The sequence below is a fragment of the Varanus komodoensis genome, unplaced genomic scaffold (assembly GCF_004798865.1).
Source record: "Varanus komodoensis strain SLA01 unplaced genomic scaffold, ASM479886v1 scaffold4, whole genome shotgun sequence".
NCBI classification, from domain to species: Eukaryota; Metazoa; Chordata; class Lepidosauria; order Squamata; family Varanidae; genus Varanus; species Varanus komodoensis.
Window position 1 is genome coordinate 41,845,280 of NW_025335941.1, and position 27,659 is coordinate 41,872,938.

Genomic DNA, 27,659 nt, shown 5'->3' on the forward strand with positions numbered 1-27,659 from the left:
TGCTTTTCAACAAAATCTGTTATGTTTTATTGAGCAAGTTCTTAAGTGTCCCATTCTCACTGTGGCTCTTCTTACATGATGGCATTATATATCATCTGCTTAGAAAATGATTATGATGAACACTTGATTGATTGGCTTGAGAAAAAACAGCCAATATCAACATGAGTATCCTATTTAAAAAGTCAATTGGATGAAAAAGCCCTTAATTTTGCACCTCTGAAAATGGCAGTATTGTTTTTATAACCCTCTTCCCACATCAAAATGGATATTCAAGCCTCAACTATGAAAAGTGATAACTTTCAGATGATGGAACTTTATCACCAGAGGATAAGATCAATTTGTTTAACAAGGGAAAAAAAGCAACAGAAATGCTTTCTAAGTAAACCTCAATGGTCCTGAAGTCCACAAAAAAATACTTAGCAAACTACTGGAGATGAAAAAACACATTATTTCCCCTAAATGAACTTGCTGCTGGGAAGTAACCAACAACGCTGGGTGTTCAACTGCAGCAACTCTTGATACGGGCAGTTCTTTGTGACAAAATTCATTAGGCACAAAACAGTTGGTTATGAAATCTTGGTTGACTGTCCAACATCCACTGTAATGTTGGTGTACAAACGGTTATATTCCACTGAGAGCAGCTTATAGGAGCAGGAATTTAGCCCATCTGTTTTCCATACTCGAGATACCTGACGTAGGAGATTCATCCTGAACAGATTTTTGTTGTTTTTAAGTTGGGTAGGTGGAGAGAACAGAAAAAAACAATTATAAATAAGGATGTTCCTGATTTGAACAGCTGAATATATATATTTAACTGCAACTTCAGTCAGTATAGATCAAAACCGTTCATGATTCTGTGGATGGCTTTTTTCCCCATGTACAATTTTATTTTCCTACAATTGTTTCTAAAATGCTGGGTGCAAGATACGCTCTCCTTTACCAAGGGTAGACAGTGTAATACTTGTGGGTACCAGCACTTCCTGAGACACATTTCTTAGTGTCCTCCTATCCAAAAAGCAAACACATTTCTTCCTCACATCTGGAATAATTTCAAAGGAAAATGAGGGAAAGTAAAAGGAAAAACCTAAGTTTTGGGGGCATTCTTCGTGTGACGGTCCACACATGTGGCAGTTTTTTTGAAGTACCCAAGATATTTTTGCGAAGTGCTAAATACAATCATGGGCCCCTAAAAGACTGCTTCCTCCAGCTTAGACTATATCTTGTTCACCCACTTGAGCTTAGCAGGAGGTTATTCATATTATTTCTTAACTCACCTCTGTCCATTTGCCTCATTGCCTCGGTCTCTTGTATGGAAGATCATAGTATACTTGGCTACACTGGGGGAAGGCCTGATCACCTTCATCTTCTGCAATTCAACCCTGAAGAAAAGATGCTAGCAATTAGGGAACCATTATGGCAAGCATGTCATGGAGACAATGGGAGAAGGCAGCTTGCTAATGAAAAGCAGAATTCCCACTCTTCCCTTGCTCAAAATGGTACTGTAGAAAATAGTGAACAGGTCCCTATCATCTGCTGAGGAAATAATAGTCAAACAGTGCATTTTTGTAGAAGCTGTAACGATGGGAGTATTTTAATTTGTGCCTTTGCTCTTACAAATGTGCATGTCTCAAATTTTCTGGCAATCTCCAATGACTGTGGGTGGGGGTGTTATTGCCAATCTAGCTGCACCTTCAGCATATGAAGGAAGCTGAACTTTCAACTCAGCTCTAAAATATTACTTTGCTTGCAAGACTATCTCAGAGACAACTGCTGCCCTCTTCTGGATTCATGGAAAGAAGCATCACTGAGAACATTTCTCTGTAAGGAAGCTCTGTTCACAAAAACTACAAATTATATGCAAATGTGTGCGATAATTCCCCAACTGCTGCTGCTTATAAACAGCTTCATGTTCTGAAAGTTGGGAGCAACTCCTAGCAGAATTTCCAATGAGCTTTTCAAAATACAAGCAGGGGATAAGAGGGCGAAAGAGAAACAGCAATGAGAAATTGCAGAGAGAAAGTATGCATGTATATTCCACTTCTTGTTCTTCAGTACCTCCTCCCCAGGACTAGCAGCCATCAAGAATTTGTTAGGCACATTCCTGTGCTACGCACGGTTCTGCCACTGTGACCACACAACCAACAGTGCTGTTAAGGCCGTAGGAGTACAGATATGGAGAGACTTGCTCCTACTTGCTATCCACCAGGGCCGTAAAGGCACCATGCTTCCCTGGTACAGTGAGAATTGACAGTAAGTGCTGCTAATTCTGCATTTAATGTGCCCCTTCCAGGGACTGTGAATAGTGAAATCACAGCTACCGAGACTCTCTCTTCTCTGATCTGCAGAGCCTCATAAAAGTTTATTAGGTTGTTTCATCCTGGAATCAAAAACAATGGGGGCTGCAAATACTGGACATGTGTATGTTACTTGTATTAAATGGCAATACCATCTTTTACAAATGTAAAGACTTTAGATAAAATCATAAACAGAAACAAAAGCCAGAAATACAAATGAACATGGCAAGCTACCCAGCTGAAACGTAGCAGCTTTTCAGTTGCTACATGTAAAATGTACATGTAAATGTAGCAACTGCTCCTCCATTGGACAAGACACATCACAGGTTCTTTTAACATCCAATTTAGGAGAAATTAAAACAGTTCTAGCCTGGCCCTAGCTGATTAAAAAAAACCCTATATTGGTCCATGGGGAAAATTACATAGTCATGTGATCTGTTTCTCAAGTTTTGGCACCATGATCCTAATTATCCAAGCACAGGGACATGCTGTATAATAGGGATGAGGGATCAAAGTAGCACTCGAGCCAAGTGGCACCAAGTTATACCTAGAGAAAGACTGCTTCTGGAGACCAGCATGTCCCTTTTTGACATTCAGTAAAAAGAAAAAAAATAGGGTCATAATAAATCAGAGACAACTTGACAGCACATAACAATGAAAAGAAAAATAATGCTTCTATCTTTTTTAATCACTCAGCAGTATTTATTTTCTAGTAAATGGAATAGAGAATGATAAACAGAATAGATAAGCCCTAGGGCTGCAATAAACAGGTCCTGTAAAGCAGGAGACAATTGACTTGTCAAAATAGCTGGCAAAAAGTCCCCTCAATGACAGAAAAACATCTATCAGTCCAGAAATTTGACTCTGACAAATTTCATTATGTGAAATGTCATTATGATATTCAGTATTAACTTACCAGGATGTCAATTACCTCATTTTTCCTTCTAGTACTGATGGAGGTGCTTGAAGGCAGAGACTTTCCTCTGCAGTGTGTTCAGCCAACATGAAAAAGTATGGGAGGAGGGGACAAAAATGGACTCCTGCCTCTGGTCTGGCAAGCCATGTTTTCCATGGCAGCCATTTGCAGTGATACCCAAGAGAGTTGCTCAAATTGCCAGAAGCTGTTGCTTATCTTTTGTCTCTATGTGAATAGTTAAAGGTATGCTAGACATCCTGGGAGGGTATGCTTTTGAGGTGTGACTGAAGTGGTTCTAATGAATCAACACTTAATCATCTACTCTGAATAATCTTACTGAATAGTTGGTGGAAGCTTGCCCCCAACCAGCAGTGGCAAACAAAGACTGACCCCTGTTCAAAAGTGGGTTTATGCTTCTCTCTCTTCTGGTGAAACTGGTTTTGCTGATTAGATTATTAGATCTGCATCTCTGACCGTTTAAGATAGCTTTTCTTTGCCTTAAAAGGGAAAAAACCTTTCCTTTTACCCTTAGAAGCCCCTAGCTTCCTGCCAGTATTTCAGTCCCATCCCAACTGGAATTTCCTTGCTGACTTGTTCTCACCTAGCTTGTTCTGGCATTCAAATACACACCTACTATTAATCACTATGTCCTATTTGTCTAAGCTAATCAAAGGGGCAGATTAAAAAGATGAAACAAGCAAATAATCTGCTTGCTATTCAACCAGCTAGTAGCTATAAGGACAAAAGGATGATGTTAAGGTAACAATCTCACCTTAGCCCAGTCATTGCAAATTAGTGCCTTCTTCATCAAGCAAAAGGCTGTCAGAATCCAATTTAGGCAACTACTAACCCACAAAATGCCAACATTTGTCATCCCAAATCACCCAAACATCTCCTGCATTTGTCACAAGTAACATAGGAGTCAAATCCATGGCGCTCCCATCATCTCTAGCAGACACCCACTTGGTCTTCGCTGTGCAATTACCTGATCCGGAGGTCATCGTCCTCTCCTCCCCAGCCCCAGTAGTTGTTAGAAAATCCATTCACCTTTGAAAATTGCTCCCTTGTTAGAGCAGTTACACCCCCAAAGTATCCTTGGTAACGCAACCTAGGAACACACAAGAAGAGGTACGGAAAATGTTTTAAAAGTGAAAAACTCCAGTGCATGCCTGGCTAGAAAGTTTTAACAAACTCCAACCTGCTAATATAGCTATCTAATTCCATGCTCTTCACCTAGGGCAGGGGTCAGCAACCCACAGCGGTGGAGCTGCATGTGGCTCTTTCATCCCTCTGCTGTGGCTCCCTGTCACTCAAAATATGTGTCACAACCGTCAATGTGTGACACCCGCCAGAATGCGATTTATTGAGCTTTTCGACCCCCAGTAGGCCAACCATGGATAAATCCAAGAAAAGAAAAGTCCCAGAAGAAAACAGAACATTTAATGGTATGTGGGCAGATTCATTTGCTTTCACTGCTGATGAGACTGGTTTACCAGAATGCTTAATATGTGGTGAGAAACTGGCAAACAACAAAAAGTCAAATGTTGCAAGACATTTCCAGAATAAACGCACAGCCGTTGCTGAAATATATCCGGATGGAGATGAGATATAAAAGCCATTTCGGAACTGATGCGGAAGGTTGATCTGAGCAAGAATCATTTCAAGAAGTGGATCAAGTCTGCAAATTCAACTACATGTGCTAGTTTTGTGGCCGCTCAGGAAATAGTCAGGCATGGGAAGCTGTTCACAGATGGAGATTGTATAAAAGAATCATTCACTGATTTCATAAATGCAACACACTATAGTTTTTTTATATGTAGCATAAAGGTAAAAAATGATATATGCAGTGTTATCTTCATTTTAGATGTCAAAAGGGTTTTGTGGCTCCCGACGTTTTCTTTTCTGTGGGAAACAGATCCAAATGGTTCTTTGAGTGTTTAAGGTTGCTGACTCCTGCCCTAGGGGAAACTGATGGCAGGTAAGTGGCTGGAACTTGCGTCCAGGAAGCATTCCTGCACATTGACAATCATTTCACTAGGCAGAACTGCCAATAGCAAATCCCGGTTTTCAGCCAGCAACGTCTCAGGTCCTTTGATATAACAACAGTGGCTACACTAGTGTTAGATGTAGCCCTTTGGTAATGCTTATGGGACACATCACAAAATCACATGTACTGTCTGAAAAACATTTTAGCACATAAACTATTTCCCTGATGACTTTTTAAATTCTACAGCTGTGTGCTCATGTTATTCAACATCCAGGTATATGTGTTTAAGTTCTAAAATGCTGTCTCCTGCAAGGACATGACTCTTATGCAGCAAGCCTTTCTAGTACTGTTCATCATTTGAGGTGGAGGATTACTGATACAAATGGTTAACACTATCCATAGAGCACCCAAATCCTTAAAAGGCAATGTTTAGCATAACAATATACGGGAATTTTCTTCCCCCTGAGGTCAGAATTTTAAGAAGCTCTTGGATCTCCATTCTAGTAGTAGGTAAGTGCATAGGCAAAAGTGGGCAGAGCTGAAAATCCAAAACCATCTCCTTTTCCACTGTTACCATTTTACAGCAGGAACTACACAAACAGAAGGAACTGGTCAGAAGCAAGCAGGACAAGCCTCTATATATCTGCTCAGAAATAATTTAGACAAACTCCTCAAAGATAAAGCTCAGAAGAAGCAGGCCTGGATCACTCAGCAGCTACCTTCTTTGCCCTTGCCCTATAGAGAAAAGCACGTATTTCTAGTCAGCAGCGAGTTGACTGCTGATCTGCTGATATTAAATGCTCATAACTGTTTCCACTATTATCCAGGGAATAGCATCATCTCTGTTCATCTGCTAATTGGAGATATGCCTTCCCTGCCCTCCACTCCCCAGAATTTAAACCTGACTTGTTAGAGCAGTGATTGCCAACCAGGCATTGACCTAAGGGACAATTAGAACTTGTAGGTGATCACCAGTTGAACTTATTCAGTCATGCAGCAAGAAACTTTCTAACCATCTTCAGGGTTCATGCACTGGTGTTCAACTATGCAAGCAACCTTTTTCATTTTCTTGCAGCACCCAGCACTCACTGTCAATTATTCTGGAAGAAATACGACAGTAGTGCCTGTCCAGTCAGATCCAGACTGAGTAGCACTTAAAGCAGACTACCTGAAGTTATGATTAACATAAATCCTACCAATTACAATAGCTGGATTCAACCCTATATTTTTATGGCATTTAACCATATGCCATAAATGTGACATACACATTCCAAAAATACATACCATAATTTTATTCTGAACCAAAAGCCTAATTTAAAATGGGATATTCTGAAAATTCATTAGAGAAACAACAGGCCTTAACAGAGTCTGGGTTCAGTGAGATTCATAAATTGCAAAGCTCTCCATCCTGAATGGAATGAACAGAAGGTCAAATCATCACTCACTGGTATGTAAATTGCATGGAGATCAAAGCTGCTTCAAAAGATGTACTTCTTTCCTACCTGTAGCCTGTGCTGTTTCTGCCTACTACCAAATGCTTTGGCTGACTGCCGCACATATAAATGTTGAAGTCATTCTCTGGGACCAGGTCCACATCATGGAATATGAAACAATCCCAGTTCTCTTCCTTCAGGGCTTCCAAGTATCCCACATTCAGCAGTTTTGCTCTGTTAAACTTGACATTGCCAGCCTACAAACGAGACAGTCACATCACAGTTGTGAGCTTTTCACCAAGATTCTGTTGCATCAACCATCATTACAAAAATTAGCCTCATGGCACCTTGAAAGACTAAGAAATTGATTATGGCAAAAGCTTTTGTGGACTGAAATCTGCTTCATCTTGGTTTAGAAATTGTAATAAAAGGCAACAGAAGTTGTGAGATTGCAAGAAAAGTAGGCCAACAGTATTAAAAATCAATAAATAATGTATGTCTCTGAGCCCATCTAGCTCTAGTTGCAGACAACTTTATTATACCTATATAACTTTTCCTTTCCATCAGCTGCCATTGCACCTGGCTGCCTCCACGGGAAAGACCCCCTTCATCAGGTCAGCAGGGACAGGCTGCCATCTGTCTTCTCCATGCCAAGATCTGCCCCTATCAGCAACCATTCCTCAAGTTGTGCAGAGATTTGTACAACAGAACTAAAAGCTTAAACCTGGCCTGGTCGCAAAAAATGGCCTGTACAGTTTGCTCAGCAACAGAGCTGCCTTCAGGAAAGACACGGCCTCCAAGGGCAGCTCAGCTGCTGCCTTCTGTGTCAGCTCCAGCTTTTGAGGCACCTTAAAGGAAGCCTCACATAGAGCTCATTGCACTAGTCCAGTCTTGAAGTTACTAGTGCCTGTATCACTGGCCACCCCATCCCTGTTCAGGAAAGGCTGAACCAAATGGAGATGTCAAAAGGCACTCTGAGTTGCTCTGGTCACTTTGGACTCCAGCAATGGATCTAGGAGTACTTGCAGTCTAGTGACCTGCTTTTTCAGCAGGAATGCAACCACATCCAGAGCAGGTAATGCCCTGCCTTTTTTCCTTTCAAGGAACCCAAAGTGGCTTACATAATCCTTCTCTGAAACTTATCCTCACAACAACAGCCTTGTGAAGTAGTTTGGCCTGAGAGTCTGTAACCGGCTCAAAATCACCCAATTAGCTCCATGGCTGAATGGAGATTAGAACCCAGATCACCTGAGTCCCAGTCCAGCATTATTAACCACTGCACTTAACCACTACACCAGTTCCATCCATGGGTGGTTCAGACCATCAACAATAAGATGGTTATATAAAATTCCCATATACTAAAACACAAAACAGTCAAAACATCTAAAACAGCTTCTTAAAAAATCTAGACTTAATTTAAACAGGCAACATAACCCATCTTATGCAACTAGATGCCATTAAATGTCTGGAAATACCAGGCAGTGTTAACCTGATGCTTAAAAAATGACAAATTTGGCACCAGGTGGGCCTCATTGCAAAGATCATTGTATAATTGGGGAGGCATGACTGAGAAGCCCTCTTCCTTGTTGCCTCATTTTAAGCCTAACTTGGAGTTATTATAGATGCTAAACAACACTGGTCAGGCAGGTACTCTGAGGAACACTATCATTCAATGGACAGGGGTCTGAGGAACAGTCACCCAGTGTTACTCTCTGGAATCAACCCTGCAAGTGAGACGAAAACCACTGTGACGCAGCGCCTCCAATATCTAACCCGTGTAGTCAGTCCAAGATACCAAGGGCAACGATATCAAAATCTAATGTGCGACTGAGTAGAATTAAGGAAGTCACACTCCCTCATCCCTCTCCCAGGGTGTTTATCATTTATTGCGTCAGTTGGTCATCTTGGAATTATGAATATGTTCTTACATCTAAAAACATTAAGTATCATATTTACCTTAGGACAGATGGTTTTGAAAGAGATTGGTGGGCAAACATGAAAAGATTTAATCAACAAATTCCACAATCCAGCAAAAAGAGAGCTCTGCGTGCCCAATTCATATTCATAATTACAAAATGACCAGCTAATAAGAAAAAGATATTTTTCCTTTTGATGCATATAAAACTTCAACATTTCCATATTCATTAAAATGTCTTAAACACAATACAGCATTGTAATAATGATAATACAGTAATAATAAAGTAACTGCAGGTACTGGGGGGAGTGGGGAGAATATGTGCAAGTATATAGTATTGTAAAAAAACAAACAAAAGAAACAGTTCTTAAACCAGTTTAGAACATTGAGGTAACATTGAGCCTAAACTTATGACAGGGTTGATAAAAATAAATGATTTTTTAAAAATAAAAATGGATTTTTAAATTTTAAATTGGATTTTTTAATAAAATGCTTTTTGAGGAAAATCTATCTAAAGATAGTTTTCTATTTAAGATATATTATAGTGCACAGGTGAAATGAAATAAAGGATTGGTTGAAACATGAAATAAGGATTAGTTTTTAATTATGTAGCTGTATAGTCATGCAACGTTTGAATTTTTTTTACAAATGTATTCCATTAATCCGTTCACAATGTCAATTTCTTCCAGAGGTTTCTGTAAGATTATTGGGCAATTTTTCTGTCTAGAAGATACCACAGATGCTTGGTTTTACAGTTCTGAAACTGTGAATGTCTGCAGAGATCACATGCCTCTACTTTACAGCTAAAATGTTATAAAATAAACATACAGAGTTGAGAAAAACAAACCTTAATCCCTTTGTTCCTTTGCAAATCTGTGTACACAGAATCAACCCATTATGTCTTAAGTTTCAAAAAATTCAATGAACAAAAGACTATTGAGAATTAAACAGAACTACACAAGAAGCTAAGTACGAAGAAAGGGCGGCAAGAATAAAAATGAAAGTGAAACCCTTTGAGCAGACTATTCCTTGGGTCTTTGGATCTTTTTGTGTATAGCCTGAGGTTTATCATATTATTCTTTCCTTAGAGGAGAAAACCTATAATGGCAGCAGGCCATAAAAAAGACCAAGTTTGGGAATATTTTAATGAAGTTCCTCTATCTACAAGCAAACAGGCATTCATGCAAATTAAGTAGAAAACTATGATTTAAATCTAGTCTTAAATCAAATCCACCCAGACTGATGATGATGGAGATGGACCTGGTGCTGGAAAGTCAAGGTTTGTTTGTGCTGCTGGGGAGGGGCTGCCTAGTACCACAGAGATATCTGTGGCTTTTCTCTATGAAATCCTTCATATAGGATTTATGACAGTTCAACCATTCATAAATACAGGTTGTTCATGATTCGGAAGTCCGTAACCTGCAGACAACCTGTATTTGGTTTCCAGATTAAGTTAAAAAAGAAAGTATGTCTTGAATGATACTATTTAACATTGTAACCCTTTGCCTGTTTATCCAGAAGTAAATCATAGAAAACCCAGTGACCCACCTAGTCCAGCCTTCTGTTCACACTGTGGCCAACTAGCTATCCACAGGAAACTCTCATGCAGGACATGAGTGCAACAGCACTTTCTCAACAACTGCCATACAGAGGAGGAGGAAGCATACAGCCCTCAGGAATAGAACCCATGGCTACATGCTGTGAAAGTGAATTCTGTAGTTTAAGTATACCTTGTGTAAAGAAATTCCTTTTGTGTGTCCTGAATCTCTCCCCATTTAGCTTCATGGGATGACCCTGGGTTCTAGTATGAGAAAGAGAAATGTCTCCTCATTCACTTTCTCCATCCCATGCATAATTTTGTATAGCTCTGTTATATCACCCTCCACCCATCAATTTTCTAAGCTAAACAATCCCAATGGTTCCAACTTTTCTCATAGCTGAGACACTCAAACCCTTTATCATGTTAGCTGTCATTTTCTGCACTTTATATAGCTCTGTGGTCATTGAGACTTACCTGGCAAGTAAAGCTTCACCCCTAGTCTTATAATTTGCCTTTTCAGTGCTGGTGAACTTTTGCATGCATCCATCAATGCCAGTGTCAAAACAGATATAAAATTGCATTTATCTTGGCCAGCGGAGCTGATGGTTTCCTCACCTGTAGATGTCTTAACCCTAAATCCACCTGTTTGATGCAGCCCCTTTCTCAGCCTCTTTTAACTTTGATCCAACCCAGTTGTCATTATTTTCCTCCAGAAATGATTTAGTGGGAATTTCTCTGTTCAGGATCTTTCTGCCTCTGGCCTTATTCTCTCAACTGACATGAAGTACTATTTTCTGTGCATGGGTTCTTATATAGCTTAAAAGAACCGGTCCTCCTCAAGAAGGAGAAAACAGAAACCCAAACTCCAGAAAACCCAGAGTTCAAGGAGTACAAAGAATCTTTAGGGCTCCTTTCCATGCACCTGGAAAAGATACCTCAACAAAGACAGAACATACCACTGGGAATAGAATGCTGAGGCATGGGGAGAGAACAAAAAGCCCAAGATAGTGGGAGGAATGGCATGGCTCAGCTGATTAGCACCCCAAACAGGAACCCTTCATGCTGCAATGTAGTTATTTCAGGTCCCACTAGTAAAAGCTAATATGGTTTAGAATAATCATCAAAAAGTATGCACTGAAAGTATTTATTTTATTTTGAGTATGTGGGAACATCTGCCCAGTTAGCCACTCCTGCCCAACACTTTTGGGCCAGGTAGACTCAAATTTCTTTTTCTCAAGGAGAGGAAGAATAATGGGTATCTTCACAAAATAAAGCTGACCCTCCAACGGTATCCTCAAAATTCCATTTTTTAAAGGGAGCAAAGGCTGAAAAAAAAAGGAATTATTGTCCAAGTGCAAGGAAAGAAATAGATATATGCCTTAAAATATTGCTTTGTCCAGTACCAGTGGGGCTGTTCTACCATGAATGGCCCTTTCATCAAAATACTGCTGTTCTCATTCAAGCTACACAGCTGAAAGTGGTATGCTTAACTCATGCCACTACCCTGAATGGAACTAGTGCTAACCAAGGGCACACTATTCCTATCACATTTCACTATCTAGAATGATGCTATCCAAAACTTTAGCCCACCTTGCCTGGTTTCTGGCAAGGTTTCTGGGTAGAAGATACTTTTAAATTTACAAACCAACCCAATTCCACAGCCTGCTCTCCCAGCATTTAAGAACAATTTGTATTAATCCAGCTGGTTTGGGAAGTGATCACTATTCCATATGAATGGATAAGCTGCCACCAAGCCAGAGTGTGATTATGCACGGAAGAGTAGCAAATACAGCTGACAGTAACCTGAACCGTTTGCTATCTCAAGCACTGATCAGACCTGCCTAGTTTCAGCAAAGTCAATGTTTTATACTACATCTGGATTTATACAGAGTGTAAATTTAGGTGGGGGCAAAGGTTGCTGCCAGGATAGTCAGGCAAGAAAGCTCTGAAGGGCAGGCCACAAATGACTGTAAGAACCCTAGATGTGCAGTCTCTAGGTTCTATTTCAATATCTTTAAAATTGGATATGATATTATTTGGGAGACTCATCCAGTAAACACACTAACAAAAAGCTGACCATGCATTTTTACTTTTTTTTTTTTTGCTATTACCTTTACTGAACGGAAAATAAAGCTCTTATTTTATTATTTATAAAGCCTGCCTCCTCTAGATAAATGGCTGCAAGAGCAGAAGTCCACCAAGCATAGCCAAAGAAAAAGAAGTCACACAGGTGAGCCAAACTCCAGGACATGAAAATGCAATTGTTTGAGCAAGACACGTTTTTGAAGTCTGGTAACTTTAAGAATAACAATGCTCTATCAATGGTGCATGAAATTAATTTGCCACCTGCTCTGTTAAATTCATCCGGTCTGCTTCCAGCTTCTGCAGAAGAAGGTGAAAGAAACTCATTAGCACTGCTATACATGGGGACTCCTAAGCACTGATAACACACCAAGATGGATTTGTATTAGAGCTGGGGAAAGTGACCTGAGATTTGCTTGAGGCAGTGCACCAATCCTGGGACTGAACAGACAACAAAGGTCAGAAGAAGCTCCCTGAGGCTTAGAGAAATATCTGTGGTGCAACAAGATGTGGCTCCAGCCTTCCCATCTGCTAGTCTCCATCATATGTATACTCACCTGGTGGACAACATAAATGCCATAATCCAGCTGCTGCCTCTGCAAAAATGGGTGAAGGTACTCCAGCAGATACAACAGGTGCTTCTCTCGATTGCGGTGTGGGATCAGTATAGCCACTCGCTGCTGAGCTGAGCAGTCTTTGGGGTGATAACGTCCTTTCACCACCTGCGGATTCTCTCTCTGCACTTCCTCCAGGGTCATGGAGGCTTTAAATGTAAGCTTGCTAGGTCCCCCTATTACAGGAAAAGCAAGTCTTGTTTTCATAAAAATAGCTACTAAAAGTAGGCTTACTGGGGGGGGGATCCTATTGCATAGGAAAATGTCTAATTCCCTATAAAATTACTATATTCAGGATGTTTATTTTACTTGTACGTAGAGAACAAAACTTTAAGCACCCAATGCTGATTATTTTGTCACACCACAATGCAAGTATCTGACCAGAAGCATTTAAAGAAAAAAGTTAAAGCACATAGTACAGCTGAAATATGATACTATTATGATGTGTCATCAAGTAATCTTTGACTTATGGAGATCTTATAAACGAGTGCCCTCCAAAATGTCCTATGCTGGTCAGCCCTGTTCAGCTCTTGTGAACTCAAGACTGTGACTTTCTTTATAGAATCAATCCATCCCATAGCTGGCCTTCTTCTTCTTCCTCTGACTTTCCCTAGGTGTTAGTGTCTTCTCCAGAAATGTTATATTATGTAGTCATCTTAAAACTGAATTAAGCATTTACAAGATGATAGCATGCACTTCCCTTACATTGTTTAAATTTAAGGGGAAAATGCAATGAGCAGGAAAACTGCAGACACACCGTCCTGATTTGCACGGCGCGGTTAGGTTCTGTGGGTTGTTTAAATCACAGTGAGCTACAGTGTATGCCAGGCACCATTTTCAATATGCAACCCTTGATCAGGGAATTGGGGAGGGGCGGCTGCAGGCTGTGTCATGTTATGCAAATTCTGTCATTGTAGATTATTCAAGCATTAAAGAACCTTCACATAAACCATGATTATAGTAGGTTTATTTGAGCATTAACCCTTGAAAAACCCACAATGGCTGGTTATGCACACTGAATACATGCCACATAACCCGTGGTAAATTGGTCACAGACTGCAAACCAGTATAATGCTAATATAATTTAGCAATCCAAAGTTTGTTGCTTTATATGCTGACAGCAATTCATCTATTTCAAGTCACTTGCACATAAGTTATTGGGGCACCTTCAGTTTAGCTGTCTCTATGTATTAGTTCTATCATATACTGAGACATGTATATATTATCTCACATAACTGCAGATAGTCTCTTGAAAAAAATGAATTAAAACCAACCTTCTCTATTGTTTTAATTTGGAATTGGCATCCATTCACTATATTATCAATGAACTCAAGATGTATTTATTGCTGCATCAAAATAAAGACATCACAGTCTTACATGGTACACTAAAATCCTTCATAAGCTGCTCTTAAGCCGCAGGCTGTTCTTCCAGTTGCTGGAAGATAGGGGCAGGAAAAGGAGGAGGTAGTCAGTCTCCTTCCTCACCCTATAACCCTTTCAGTGTGATCCTGCATCTCCTCAGACAGGCTTCTGTTAGACTCCCTGGGACTTTTGGTTCCCAGTCAAGAGAATCATCATAACATGTGACTCCAGAACTGATAACTGCCACTTGCAAACCCAGAAGGGAACAAGCCCAAGCAGCAAAGCAGGAGAGCACATGAGATTTAAGATGAAGGGCATGCTGATATGTTATTAGGAGCTGCTTTTCAATTGCTGGGCAGCTCTGCCTGGCCATAACTGAATAATGAAATTATGTGAGGTGGTTAGATCATAGAGGAAATGCCTGTGTCAGCGCTACTGCCTGCAACCCCTCAGGATATAGCACAGACAAGGGAAGTTCCCAAATAATCCGGCCTTCTCATGCAACCATTATTCATCCAATAATAGAGCAGCACAAGTTCCAGCCACAACACTGTAAAATACAAGTCAGGTTTTAAAATGGCACTAAAGGTGCTTTTGCCAGACACAATAATACAATGTCAGGAGGGGAAGGAGAGTCAAGAAAGTGGCAAGGCTCCTTTTTGCAAGTTAAATGGGAATCTCTCTAGGTGCAGAAAACTGATTCAACCTAAGGAATGAGAGAGACCTGCATGGGGTTCTTAGCTCAGGCCAATAGAACCATAAGGTTTCCCTTAAGAGAACAGGAAAATTTGAAGAGACTTACGCAGATAGGGAGACACAGATGGGCAAGGGGATGTCACAGTAGGCAGTTTCACAGTAGGCATGGCATTCCTCTTTGGATCTTCCTTTCGCTCCTCTGTGATAGTGGTTGGCTTCCTGAAACTTCCCACCATATTTTTCGCCCTTGGAGCTTCATGCAGAGCACCCTCCAGGTAAGTGGAGGTGGCCCAGCCCACCAGTAAGACACACAAGGTGAAGAGCATCAGCAGCTTGAGCTTGTAGGAGACATGAAGGCTGGCATAGCTCAAGCCCATGGCCCTTCTTGGTTTACAGGCTTGCTCCCTGACACTGCCTCCGGTGTATCACTGTCACAGTGCACTTCAAGTAGAGCAGGATGGTCAAAATGAAACAAGGAGTTCTGTGGTGCTGCATTCTGACAAGTTTCCTTCAGTTTCTGAACGCATGTCTTTCTAGCTCAGTGCGAAGTGGAAAGCAGACATTACAAGTATTCACCTGTTCAGAACAAGAGAAAAACAGATTCTTCCTCATACACTTTTATATTCATCACCCTGCAGAGTTTACCAACAGCAAGTAGAATGCAAATGCTAGAATAATACACACTGGGAATGGTGTCTGCACAAAGACTACACAAGTTCAGTTGATCTATACATGGTACAAATGTGTATTTACAAATGTAAATACATGTGTCATATGTATACTTTTGCACATGTTTTTCAATCACTTGACTCCAAACCCAATGCCATATCATTCGTAGATCAATTAGTTCTTGTGTGTTGCAACTGTTATGCAAATGCTGCCATAGAGCAGTTACAGAGGTTTGGGAAACAAGGTTTATTCTTTACTTTGAAAAAAGCACTACTTTAAGTTTCACAGGTTAATAGGGAAACGAATACTAATTTCATAATTGCCTCCCTAACACCCTAACCCTAAGAATCCCTAGTACTACAGCTCCGTGACAAAGAACATGCTTTGCATGTAGAATGGCCTTCCCCAAGCTGTACCCTCCAGATCTGCTGGACTGCAACTCCCAAAAAGAAAAGTAAGGATTGTGAGGTTTGCTAGAAGAGGCCCCTTCTTGTTTAGCCCTTTCTCCCAGCTCCTGATGTAAGCAACAAGCAGGCATGGATCAACAGGAGGACTCCTCCAGCAACACAGTAAGGCCTAGATGCTTCTTAAAGCAAAGCAGTCTGGACCAGGATCTGAAAAATGTGGGTGCATGTGTACAAGTTGTAAGCAAGCACAATTTCTGACACTGCAAAGCATCACTACTGATCATAGGGCACATCAGTGAAGGAATCAGCCACAGCATCCTGACTTTGTGGAACTGCATTATAAACTATGGGTAACAGGAAGAAATAAAATAAAATATAGAAGAGTAAACCAATAAGCCACACTGTTACATTACATTTTGAAAACTATGTTTTTTAAAAGCAGCTGGTAATATCCTCCAAACTTCATGAGCTATTTGGAATTGGAAAATGCCTTGGGGATGGATGCTAAAGTTGGTGGCAGGTAGGCCTTGGCAAGGAGATTGTTCCATAATTTGGGAGCTACTACAGAGAAGGCCTTCCTGCAGCACCTGGACAGCATCCTTGAACTGAACCAACTGAAACTCATCCCCCAACCCAAAAAAAAAGGGAAAAAAAAGAAAAAAGATCAAATTCGGCTCTAGGAATTTCACCAGATTCAGCTGCAGCAAAAACTGGAGTCTAATTCCTAACGAATGCAAGAGATTTCATCCGGGAAGTTCCTAGCAAATACATTACAGCAGGCCTCACACAGGCCTAAGATATTCTGGGGCCAAGTGTGCAATAGGTCCCAGATGATTCTGAACAGGTCTTCTGGGTGGCAAATAGAAAACTGGACAGAAGCGGTGAGATGTTGCTGTAGAGTTCAGCCATTCCTGCGGTATCCTGGGTGAATATGCACCCAGAACTCCCCAGCCCCAGCAACCTAGAATCAGACACACTGGATTCCGCTCATGCCCATCCAAGTACCTGGGGAAAACAGAACATTATTGAACAGAAAACTCACAATAGGAGTGGAGGATTTAAAAGTGTGAGCACTCAACAACACAGACCTCCACCCACCCACACACACACGAAAGGGAAAGGAAAATTGGAAAGCAGCATAAAAATGTCAAGTTCAAATCCTAAACACAATTCCCTTTGAGCATCTCAGACTTTAAACTACAAAGCGAGCTAACCCACCACTAATGCCAGATAGAATACTTAGCTAGGTTTTCTTGCAAGTAGCATAGCAAGGAACAGCTCAACAGAACCTCTGGACGCAACTGGCTTCTCTCCAAAGAGGGAACAAAGGCCTTCCTGTAGATTCCAGATGCAAGGTGCAATTTATAAGTTCCACTACGTGAAATCCAACTTATGTTGCCTAGGCCAGTCAACATCTGAGGATTTCTGCATATCCTTTGAGGTTCCTTATAAGGTTTATAACAGCTGTAATTCCAGCCTTAAATCCTAATTTCCAGAAACACAGGACTTGTCTTTGAGTATGGCTTATATCAAAACTTTGAGACTGATATAGTAAATCATGGATGCAAAGCTTCAAGTTTTATATTATTAGCTAACATTTTTGTAGGCAGCTGAATTTAGAAACTTGCAATGATACAAATTGGCTGGAAACTTAGTTTGAAAAGGCCCCCTTTCCTGGTGATTTAAAGCACCTTGGTTTAGGAACACTTCGAGAATAGGACTTGAAGAACCTGATGCATGGTGTTACTACAAAAGAATAATACTGTATGTGCTAAGTGGGATGGTACACATAGAAATGTCATCAGGTTTCCGGCTGTAATCTAGAACATTTTTTCATAATTTTACACTAAAAAGAATGTCTTTCACAGCAGTCATGATAAATAAAAACTATGGTGATATAGCTACATGATCTGCATTGTATTATGACACAGAACATGATACAGCTGTAAGTTAAGTACAGGATAGCTGAAAGTGTTGGGCTTTTCCCATTATTAACTATGGACTGCATTTTTGAGAACAGTTGCCATTTATTTCCTCTAACTTATAAATAGCAATGGCATTTTTATGTAATGGGAAAACCCTACAAGTAGAAGACTCCAAAGCTTCTGTTTTATTATTGGCTTGGCAATTGTATAGGCCATTGATGTGATTATCTGGGATTATCTTTACTGAGAATTAATCATCCATTTAGGCAAACAGTGATTAACCATTTTGAAATCAGTAAATAATAGCAGAAGGGCCAAGGAAAGAAATGTCGCACAGATTGTACTAGAGAAAGAAATAGATTCTCTTAAGTAGTCATTGCTTGCTCAATCAGTCCGAGTAATACTTAGTCTGTGGAACAGCATGTTGACAACCACTGTAAGATAGACCTCTCCCTCTGTTGAAACCTAGCTAAAGCATTAAGACTGTTCCAGTGCAAAAAGGCACATGATGTATATAGGAAGGGATACATTGGTAAGATACTTAATGGGTGCACAGAAACTAGATCTTGAGATGTTTTGGACTTCAGCCCCCAGAATTCCTGACCACTGGCTACGCCAGAAGAGAAACCAACCTCCTGCCCAGCCTGCTTTAAAAGAATATCAGAAAGGCCAGGAAAGCCTAGACTGGACTCCAGAGTGGTAATCTTTATACCTGCATATCATATCATTATATGAATGGAGAGGAGTAAATCTTTTAAAAACTGCTGGCATACTCTAAGGAGAGCCTGGAGACAAATCATTCAGCCACTTCCCAGAGTTCTACAAATGCTTTTAAACCAATTATTTTCCTGATTTTTCAGGAATTCATAATAGGGTTTCATCTGCCAATGCATACTCTGTGCTGAAACCTTTCTGCCATATGATGAAAATCTAGTCAGATACAGGCTGCACCAGAAAAGAAGCACTCACATGAGAGATGCAGCTCGCTTGTGTTTTCTTACCGTTTGACCCAAGAGAAAGTAAGCCCATTAGACTTACTTGATTCTGCCACTGCTCTCCTTCCTGCGGTGAAGCTGTTTTGTTCTTACTGCAGCTAAGACAGCTCATGTGCCAAGCACCAGGCCACTTTCCAGTCATGAAATCCAACACCATAAAGAGCCCTCTGTTGCGTCTCACAGATCCAGGAGGAGGAGTCTGCCCAAAACTGCCGGAACCACTAAAAGAAAGTCAACAGTTTCAGCCTTTCCCTATTAAATGCCATCCCTTCCCTGCTTCCTATGCATTTTATTTTCCCCACCCATTTCCCTTTCTGTCAAGAGATGGAAAGAAGGCACATCAGGGAACTCAGAGAGCTAGTGCAAGAAAGCAGTCAGAGACGTTTATGAAAATAGTCTGATGGAATTAGTTGTCAAGCATACAAGTAGCCCTTCAGATTTCTGTCACTGTGGAACTTCTTCCCAGGGTATATCACTTACTCTCCACATCTTTTACTGCTTTCTAACCTCCATGATACAAGCACAAATGCTAAAGAGGTTTAACAGAGCTCTCAAATTATGGACACAGAAAGCTGGCCATGAAGTCACATTTGATTTCAAAAGAGGCTTCTCAAAGTTGAGGAAATGTGATCAAAACAATCCCAAATTGAGATCTGGCCTGGTCAGTGTTGTGAATGAACAAGAACAAACTTGCAGTGGGAGCAATCGGGCAGCAGAAACCAGCACACTTGATTGTTCACAGCAACCCAGTTTTAAAATTCCTGGACAGCTGTGATGTGTGAAAGTCAGCAATACAAGCTCAGTACATAGCTCAGATTAGGAAAGGTTAAAAAAGAGGTATCAGCATTACACAGTAGTTAAGAGGCAAGGTAGCCATAACAGGCAAGAAGGAACAAAATAAGAACAAAAATGAGTAGAACTCAGATAAAACAAATCTAGTCAACAATATGGGAAGTAAATAAAGATCCTAAGAAACATGCTGCTAAAAATATTAAGATGATACTCAAATGAATATATTTCGTTAAACATGCCCAAATCAGAACACTTTTAAAAAAAATCTGGACTTTGTTTGCTCTTTTTGTATATTTTGTATTTATTGTACTATTCCTGTAAGTGGCTCTGAACTCATTGAAGAAAAGTGTAGAATGAACTTTTAAAAATAAGTAAATAGTAAGATCCTCTAAGGATTGTTCTATACTTTTCATACATGAGCTGGACACAAGGATGAGCAGTGAGGATGCCATCTTTGCAGATGGCACCAAATAATTCAGGAGGATGAACATTCAAGTTAATGGCAAGTTCCAAAAATATATTTCCAGACTAAATGAATGGGCAACATGGCAATATAAGTAACATAAAAATATAAAAATACTGAGTCAGACCACTGGCTCATTTACCTTAATATCACTGGCAATGTCTAGCAGCATTTCAGGCAAAGTTTTTTTCCAGTCCTTCCTAGAGATGCCATGCAGATGCCTTCTACATGCAGGTCTACAGCCATCACAGTAAGTGAAATAGTGATGCACATTAAGACAAAGCACCCTAACTTCACATATACACTGAGGAGGAATGAACTGGTGATGTCTAAGCAAAAACAAAAACTTGCAGCTGTGATGGATTGCTCAATGAAAACGCTACTACAGCGTGAAAAAGGCAAATTCCATAACAGAATTATAAAGAGGACTGGGAATAAGGTGAACAGGATCCAAATGCCTTTATGGAAATCTACTGCATGGCTGCATTTAAAATGGAATATTCAGTTCCAGTTGCCTTATTTCAATAAGGATATTGTAGAGCTGGAAAAGGTGCAGAAAAAATGAAGCAAAATGTTCAAAGGGCTAGACCACAATTCTTAAAATAGAAAGATGCTGTCATACCATATGGTTATAAAAGGGGATTAGACCTACCATTTACTGACTATTAATCATGGTAGCTAAAAGAAACCTCCCTAATTGTTCAGTGTGAGAACAGGATACTAAACTAGCAGCACCTTTGGTTACATCCAGCAGAGCAGTTCTTGCATTTTATAACACAACGCAAAACTCTCCAACACAAAAAGGCTCACTTACATATCACTGAGCTGGTCTGTTCTCACTGATGACACTGCATTCATTCAGAGTATAAAGAGCTGTTATGCTTCCATGTTGTAAATGTAGAATTACAATGGCTCTCCCCAGATCTGTTCCAGAGCAACACTCCCAACACTCCTGAGAAAATGTGGGGGCATGGGAAGCTATAAGAGGCAGGGAAATCAGCACTGGATACAACCCAGTGTCTCTTTATTCTATTAGTATTACTGTTGTACTGTTGCTTCCCTGTTATGTTGTAACAATCTCATGCTAGAAAGAACATGTGATTTGCTACATTGGCCTTCCCTCTACAGAATATTGGCAAAGAAAAGGAGCAAACACCATTTCAGATTCCTGCTGACTTGGAAGTGTGGCTTCAGCAATAGAACAATGAGTAATACATCTAGAAGTGACACGTTACCTCAAAACTAGAGGAAGTAAGCATACTGCAATAATTACTGGGCATGGTTTGATTAATATTAAACTAGTTTCACTAATACTGTTCAGAATTACATGTAAAAAAATTGACCTGGAGAAGTTACTTTTATCACTGTTTAAATGATTCTCAATTCCACTGAAAAGAAAGGCTGGTGATAGAAAAGGATCCAGTTAGAAAAGATTTTATGCTGCAGAGCTTGTATAGGAAAAGAATCTCAAGGATTGTACTATAACTGAAAGAATAACAGCAGGAAGGATGGACTGCATTCCATTTGAAAAGAGAAAAGCAGCAACAATACCCTAGAGCATACATAGTTATAACCAGTTAGTATATCAAATCAATTTGGCTGGGAATGGAATGAGGGAGGGGGGTCATTACATGCCATCAGAAAGGTTTGCTACAAGTTGGAGACTATGAATGACCATCCTCCCAAATGTCCTGACCTTGATAGCCCTCCTCAGCTCTTATAAACTCAAGGCTGTGGCTTCCTTTGTGGAATCAATCCATATCATATTTAGTTTTCCTCTTCTTTTTCTGCATACAACTTTCCCTAGCATGTTGTCTTCTCCAGTGAGTCTTGCCTTCTGATGAAGTGCCTCAAGCTTCAAGTTCATCATTTTTACCTCTAGAGAAAGTTCCAGCTTGATTCGATCTACAACCCACTTGCTGGTCTTTCTGTTGTTCCATGGTATTCAAAAAGCATCTTGGTATTCCATGGTATTCAAAAAGCATCTTCTAGCATCTTGTTTGAAATGCATCAGTTTTCCTCCAGTCAGCTTTCTTCACTGCCCAGCTTCCACATCCATACATGGTTATCAAGAATACAATAGTGTAGTTGATTTTCACTTTGGTGTCCAGTGGAATGTCCAGTCATTTGATGATCCTTCCCTTCATTACTGCCCTTCCATGTCTCAGTCTTCTTCAAATTTCTTGGCTGCAGTCACCATCTGAACAGATGACTGAGCCAAGATATGCACAACCTACCACAATTTCAGTTTCGTCTTTGTTAACAGAAAGGTTCTGTAATTTGTCTGTAGTCATGTTTGTTCTCTTAATATTACTCTACAGTCCTGCTTTTGTACTTTCAGCACTATATCTTCTGCCAATTTCCACTCCTCCTTCCTCTGCTCACAATTTGGCTTTCTTTATGGTATGTTCTGTGTACAGATTGAACAGGGAAATGAAATATTCAGTTGCAGTCCTCCTTCGGCACTTTCTTCTTTCATGTTCACTGAGAGTTGTTTCAATTCATTGCTGCTTTCTGTGAGTAGTATATCATCTGCATATCTTACATTATTGATATTTCTTCTGCCAATTTTCACTCCTTCCTCTTATTCTAATCCAGTTTTTCTTATTATATGTTCTACATATGGATTGAGCAGATAGGGATATAAAATATACCTTTGCCTATAGGAACCATTCTGTTTCTCCATATTCTGCTCTAGGAGTAGCTTCTTCTCCAGATTATAGGTTATGCATCAGGACAATCAAATGCTGAGGGTCACTTATTTCTTTCAAAACCATCCATAGCTTATTGTTATCCATACAGTCAAAGGCTTTGCTATGGTCTATAAAGCACAGACTGATTTTTTTCTTGAAATTCTTTGTAGCATTCCACTAGCTAGTGTATATGTGCTTGAATCCAGCTTGAATGTCAGGAATTTTTCACTCTATAAATAGGTTCAGACTTCTAACTAGTACATGGGTTCTGCCTACAAAACTTGATGAATACCAATGTTTATGTATCTTCTACAACATATGCCATATCCTCATGTACAGCAAGTACAGTTACGGCAACTGTCTTATTATATTATGTCAGCACTACACAAGGTTATGCACAGTGACACGAGTTTCCCCAGAAAATTTAAAGCTAAAAAATTTCCTATGCAAACTGGCCTAATTTCCATCAAAAATTGTTCAGTCTGTGTGGAAACACTTTCTGATGTCCTAAACAGTAATTGAATTTGCTTTATTTTACTTATATTTCATAAATATAAAGCTAAAATACCAATACATAGTACAATAGTATGTACATCCCTACATTGTTTAATTGTATGAAAAAAGGGAAAGTTCTCAAAACAGTTGACACAGTAATTCAACCTTCCCTAGTCTGTTGCCAGCCAGAAGGATTGGACTACAAGTCCCAGCACCCTCATGCTGGCTTGGCATAGTGATGCTTGTAGTCTAACACATCTGAAGGATACCAGAATGCAGAAAGTGGCAATGATTCATTTTAGTAACCCAAAGAATTGTAACTGTTCACTGGTTTTCAGCATATCATGCACAACAGAGCTCAGTTTTCTTTCATGAAGCCTGTTTGGACACCTCTGGTGTCTCCTTCACTACTTATTAGTGTTTTTTCTCACTAAAACATGCATTTCAATTGGTATATATGTCTTCTTTTACATACTTGCTAGGAATTATCACTTGAAAAATATTAATTACAACATTGAAATGTTTAGGCTTACCTAATAGTGTATATGTCATAGGCATCCATTAATTATTACTAACATACTTATAAAATGATTTTTCCCCCTGTGGAAAAAAGGAAGCACTGGGAATTTTTCCAGTAAATTTTTCCTTTTGGATACTTTCCCCTCAATTTCATCAGTTATGCACACTCTCCTTGCCATATTGCAACAACATTATAATTATCCATCTTTCCTATTTCAGTGGTTTTTGATACATAAATGAATTGTGGTCCTGCTAGGATTCTGCTTTAATCTGGTTAATGAAAAAATAATACTACCACCACCTGGAATCTACTATCAGTACATATGGTATATGACAGTCCCTGAGTTGTGAATGTCCAAGTTATGAACATCTGTACTTGCAAACAAACTGCCATATTAATTTGATAATTCATGTTAAAGACAAACAGTTTGTAGTAGTGAATGCAAACTTGTCTCTGTGACCTACTGTGAAAAATCATCACCACCATAGAAAGAGAGGAAGTGGAAGGGGAGAGGAGGAGGTTCCCAAAGCATGCCTTCTTCCCAGTCCATCTGGAGAGGGAAAGCCCTCCAGCAATTCCTTAGTACAAACAAGGCACTGGTGAGTGAAAGGGAGAGCAGGGAATAAAAACATTAAAATGTAATAAATGAACACCAGACCAGCCTGAGAGAAAAGGAAAAGCAATCCAGTGCAAAAATGGTCAACAGTATTAAGAATTAAGGTTGGGGGGAGATATTCCTGGTTTTTTCACTTTCGTGGAAGTCCTGCAACCCTAACTCCATGAATGAGGGCCAACTGTATACGTAAATGTTTCTTAGGTGTTTTATCTGCATAGAAAAGTAAAATATACATGTATTCTAAGACAAACATTTGGCTTACTCATGTTAAATATGACCTGTATGCATGTGATCCAACTTACATACAAATTCAACTTAAATATGCTCTCAAGAATGGAACTTATTCATAACCTGGGGATTGTCTGTACTATATGTGTGTGTACATATTCACAGTGTATGTATATATTTCCTAATGGAACTTGCAATATTTCTATGACTGCAGATGTCCTCTCTGGCAACAAAAAGTAACTGGTTTTACAAGCTATGCCTCAGTCTTTCAAGGAAGAAACGTTTTTCATGTCTTCTTTTCTGCACTAAATAAATCCCTTGATGTCACCTACATCAGACACCTAGCATCAAACCTCAAAGGCTTTTCCCCTTATGGTGTCTAGTCCAAAGGAATATACAGTGATCTCAAGTGAGAGAAAGTTAGCTGGAATTCAGCTACTGAAATTAATGGGGAAGTTAGTTATCTGTATACCCATCTGGCTTGCAGAAGTGGCTCATAATGTCATCATCGTAAGATATATTTCTGTTCATGCTGATATCTTCCACATGACAGTTGGAAAGCAAAGGGTCCAATTAATTCTATGAGCTTTTAACTATGTTTCGGCAACACCTTGCTTACTCAAGAATTAGTGTAGCTTCTAGGTACAAAACAGTGATGCAGTTTCTATTAGGGCAAAAAACAAACAATGCTCAATGTATCTTGAGATGAATTATTTCCTCAAGTGTTGACTGCATCCAGAAGCTCTGCTTAATTAAAAGTTGGCTTAATTAAAGAAATGCTGCACCCCTGCTGTATCAACACATCCATTTCAAAACAACCAACCAAATGAACCATGCTAAAAAAAACAGTACTTTAAAAATGACATTAAATAGCAACCTTTACTCTTTTTAGACACACACAGGTTTTCTGTCATCTCAGTGAGTGACCGCAATAGTCTGATTTACAAAAGCTGAAATCCCTATGATACTATTTTGGGAGTGAGCCCAGTCACATGCAACAGAACGTTCAAGTAATCAGAAGAAGAACTGGCCAACCAGGCACAACTGAAACACCACGTAAAGTAAACCTTCTCGTTTAACTCTAATCCCTCCTAGTCTCGACTCAGCCATGGAGTCAACCAGTCACAGACTCACAGCCCAACCTACCTCACAGAGTTGTTGTGAGGATAGTACTGAGAGGAGAAAGAGGAGGATATAAGATGCTTTGAATTCTTTAAAAAAGAAAAAGACAGGATGTAAATCTGATAAATAAAAGCCATTGGTGAATGGGCAGAAGCAGGGAGCTGCTACTTGCTTTTGGCCACTGGCCAATCACTGCCTTTAAGGACCACAACTGCTAAATAACATGGGAAGGACTTTGCTCCAGATAGTTTCTTGGAAGAGGAGCACATATTAATGGAAGAGTTTTGACTTAAGAAGCACCAGTTGCACTAGACTTCTGGAGAAGGCGAGCTCATGTCAATTTCACATCTGGCTGTTTACTGCAATCAGCTTCCTTCAGCTGGGAGTGGGGGATTTTTGGCAGGGAAGTCCTTGCTCTGGATCAGGAAGCTCAAGTTAGGTTGTAGTCTTATGGGCTTAAGTAATACAATGTGTAATTTGGCCTCTAGAACAGAAACTGCATGGTGTACAAAGAGAAGGAAGTAATTTCTCCTTTTTCCCTATGATGGTTTTGATTGCTTGCAGGAAAGAGAAAAAGAGGCTTTTGCTCTGTTGCACTCAATTGCTGGTAGGGAAGGAAAATCTTGCAGGAATGAATATGCATACCTTCATGTTGGTATTCAAGGTAACCTGTACATAATGTGCAGTTGTTGATGGAGAGTATGCACATTTATAGGGCTCCCCCTTATCCAAAAGAGTACATGAACACTGACCATGTAGTTTCAGATCACAAAAAGCTTTCCAGCTATCTGGGCTAAATTGTGGCTGTTAAAATTGCTAGCCTGAAATTCACCGGTCCAGTTAAAAAAGACCAAGCCACAATATTTCCAATGCAGTGCTAAGCGTGTTTACTCAGAACACAATCCCGCTGATTTCAAAGAAGCTTGCTTCCAGGTAACCATGTACACAATTGTTTGCATACAAAATCCGATGTCTGTCCGTTCAAAAGTCAGTCCTAGAACATGTTTACTTTTCAGGTTACGTAAAGCAACCTAAACCTCTATGTCTATCACTCTATCACTTCTCAGAAGTGATTCTCACTGAGTTTCATAGGAGTTCCTCCCCAGTAAGGAAATATGAGATTGCAGCCATAATCGTCTCAAGAACCCGATCCTATCCATATTTACTCAGGAGTAATTCTCCGCATATTCGGGCTTAGCTCAAACGAATATGCAAGGCGCAAAGCTGCTGCAATCCTGGACATGTTTGACTACTAGTAAGGTTCATGGACTGCAATGGGACTTCCTCCCGAGTAGAACATGCATACGCTCCAGGGGCTTGTGCATGCACAGCATCGCCGCCCTGCTCTCATGGCTGCCACACCGCTCTTGTGTGAATGTGCCTGAAGACCCGCCCCAGTTCCCAGCCCTCTTCCTCGCCCCGCAACACTTACGCGCAGCTCGACCAAGTTCCTCTTCCCTTTCTGCTCGGGACTCGGGTATCAACCCAAATCCCCCGCCAACCACGGAGACGAGGACAGAACGGCCGTCTCTAACAACCATAGAGACGCTTACCAGCAGCTAGAGCGTCGCCCCTCTCGGCCGCGCTCTTCAGTTGCTTAGCAATGAGGCCGGGAACCAGATAACCGTTTTCGGTCCCCGGCATTTCAGCCACGAAGCATCTCGTTCCCCTCGCCCTCGCTAGTGCTTTGCGTACACTTTGCAATCACACTATTGACTAATTCGTCCATGCCCCGCTATCCTTAAGACACCCGCCCTGCCTTCCTTACTCACCACTAATGCGAATTAGAGCTACTAATCCATTAAAAAGCAAACATAGAAGCCGCATTCACCGAGGTGGTTAAGGTTCATATGGGGTTCCCATTCTTTTTAGGGCGGGACTTCGGTGTCCTTAAG

The 27,659-nt window shown here is 40.3% G+C and overlaps 1 protein-coding gene across 5 annotated transcripts; it reads right to left on the reverse strand.

Moving 5' to 3' along the window:
* Positions 1-27,275, reverse strand: B4GALT4 (beta-1,4-galactosyltransferase 4). Of its 5 annotated transcripts, none has more exons than XM_044441730.1 (9): positions 27,197-27,275; positions 18,879-19,056; positions 14,946-15,415; positions 12,725-12,957; positions 12,432-12,467; positions 6,700-6,887; positions 4,196-4,318; positions 1,275-1,379; positions 1-708 (listed from the first exon to the last, which is right to left on the reverse strand). In XM_044441730.1, exons 3-9 carry the CDS (start codon positions 15,214-15,216, stop codon positions 567-569), a joined length of 1,098 nt encoding a protein of 365 aa, XP_044297665.1. In that variant the 5' UTR covers positions 15,217-15,415; positions 18,879-19,056; positions 27,197-27,275; the 3' UTR covers positions 1-566. The 5 variants fall into 5 exon arrangements, with proteins under 5 accessions (XP_044297665.1, XP_044297666.1, XP_044297667.1 ...); XM_044441731.1 differs by lacking the exon at positions 27,197-27,275 and adding an exon at positions 20,905-21,014; XM_044441732.1 differs by lacking the exon at positions 18,879-19,056.
* Positions 27,276-27,659: the final 384 nt, after the last annotated feature.

Coding starts and splice junctions, on each gene's coding strand:
- B4GALT4 (XM_044441732.1), bottom strand. CDS start 15,216: ATGGGCTTGAGCTATGCCAGCCTTCATGTCTCCTACAAGCTCAAGCTG. Junction 12,958..14,945: donor ATCTGTGTCTCCCTATCTGC/GTAAGTCTCTTC, acceptor TTCCTGTAATAG/GGGGACCTAGCAAGCTTACA. Junction 12,468..12,724: donor GCATTTATGTTGTCCACCAG/GTGAGTATACAT, acceptor CTTCTTCTGCAG/AAGCTGGAAGCAGACCGGAT.